Genomic DNA, 1543 nt, shown 5'->3' with positions numbered 1-1543 from the left:
GTGTGCGGGGGGGGGGGGGTGTCACTGATGCACACTGCTTTGGCACACCCAATCCATAATCTGTACGCTTCATTTTGTAGTAGTCGAAACGCTACTAGGATTCAGAGGTCGTGTCATTTCTGGCGTTTATGCGGGGCGTTCAGGAGTGCCTCACCCACCGACGGACCGTACCGCGGGCGACGCCGTGCAACTTGGTTCTCTTGGGCACCACGGGTATCGGCAAGACGACTCTGCTCCAGCAGTTCATCACGGGGACGTTCCGCCTCAACCATATGCCGACAACACTTGAGACGATGCTGCACCACGACGAGGTTGACGATGATGTGTACATACTACACCTCTGTGACTGCTCCGGCAGTGACGAGTTTAAAGGCCACCGCGCGCCGTACATCGCACAGGCTGATGGTGTGATCCTCACATATGCCATCGATAAGAAGGCGTCACTGTTGCGCCTTGTTCAATACGCGCGGGAGGTGCAGCACGCACGCAAGCGTTATGGCGTGAAGGTGAGCGTCCCGCTGCTGGTAGTTGGCACGTGCGCTGACAAAGCGGAGCGGCGCGAGGTGCCGCTTGAAGCGGCGGAGCGCATCGCGGCGGAGTGCATGTCGCAGCTCGACGTGAGGCTGGCGAGGCGCCAGAAGAAGTGCGATGCCGACGCACCCACGCTGCCGTGCGGTGTGTCAACTACACACCCGGTGCTGGAGGTCGCGTGCACTAGACGTGACGATGTGGTGCGGGCCATGCATGTGATGGTGCGAGGGGTGCGGCAACACCGTGCAACATCGCGCCTCCCCACTGCCGCTGCCATCTACCCGGTGCCGAAGCCTCGCCCCCCACCGTTGTTGATGCCCCTCACTCTCCCGATTGTGGAGAGCATCCCCGATGACGCCTCTGCGGAAGATGACACAACGCCAACGATCGTCTCTTTTCTCCCACAGATGTTGCTGCAGCGCTCGTCGGAGCTGAAGGTGGTGAACGAAATAGAAGAGGGCACTGCCTCTACGAAGAGCGTCGGCGTGACGCACAGCATTGACTCTGCTTCAGAAGACGAAGAGGAAGAAGTGGAGGTGGTAGGACGGTGTAGCAGAGTATTTCTAAGGAACATTGCGAAGAACCGCGAAGAGAATGAGAAGCAGAAGAATAGAGATCAAGAGCAAAATAATGAACCATATCAAGAACAACTGCACGAAAACGAGCACGTGCAGCAAGAACAATGCCAATCGCGACAACAGCAACGAGGCCAAGGGTCAGAGCGGGATGCTGAGATCACCAGTTTATCAGCATGGACAATATTAGACGCACCGGATCATACACCTAGTGAAGGGCGGCAACCAGACGCATGCCTGGTGGGGATCCTGCGCGGGAGGAATGAAGTAAAGCAGGCATGTGACGTTGAACACTGTCCCACCTGCCACCTCATGTAGCGCAACAACCCTTCGCGCCGTATATGCTGTTTTTTAGTTGCAGGGTTTAGTTTCCCCCCCCACCTTTTTGCAGTTGCTTAAATGGAATAGAAAAACATCACCAAAAACTCCCCCCCCCC

At 56.8% G+C, this 1543-nt stretch overlaps 1 protein-coding gene across 1 annotated transcript; it reads left to right on the top strand.

Moving 5' to 3' along the window:
• Nucleotides 1-128: 128 nt before the first annotated feature.
• DQ04_01451000 (putative small GTP-binding protein RAB6) lies at nucleotides 129-1424 on the top strand (the record flags this gene model as incomplete). Its single annotated transcript, XM_009310741.1, has 1 exon — nucleotides 129-1424. The coding sequence occupies one exon, from the start codon at nucleotides 129-131 to the stop codon at nucleotides 1422-1424; it is 1296 nt and encodes a 431-aa protein (XP_009309016.1).
• Nucleotides 1425-1543: the final 119 nt, after the last annotated feature.

This window comes from Trypanosoma grayi (assembly GCF_000691245.1).
Source record: "Trypanosoma grayi strain ANR4 Tgr_145_V1, whole genome shotgun sequence".
Taxonomy (NCBI): domain Eukaryota; phylum Euglenozoa; class Kinetoplastea; order Trypanosomatida; family Trypanosomatidae; genus Trypanosoma; species Trypanosoma grayi.
This window is presented reverse-complemented; position numbering and strand designations above follow the sequence as displayed.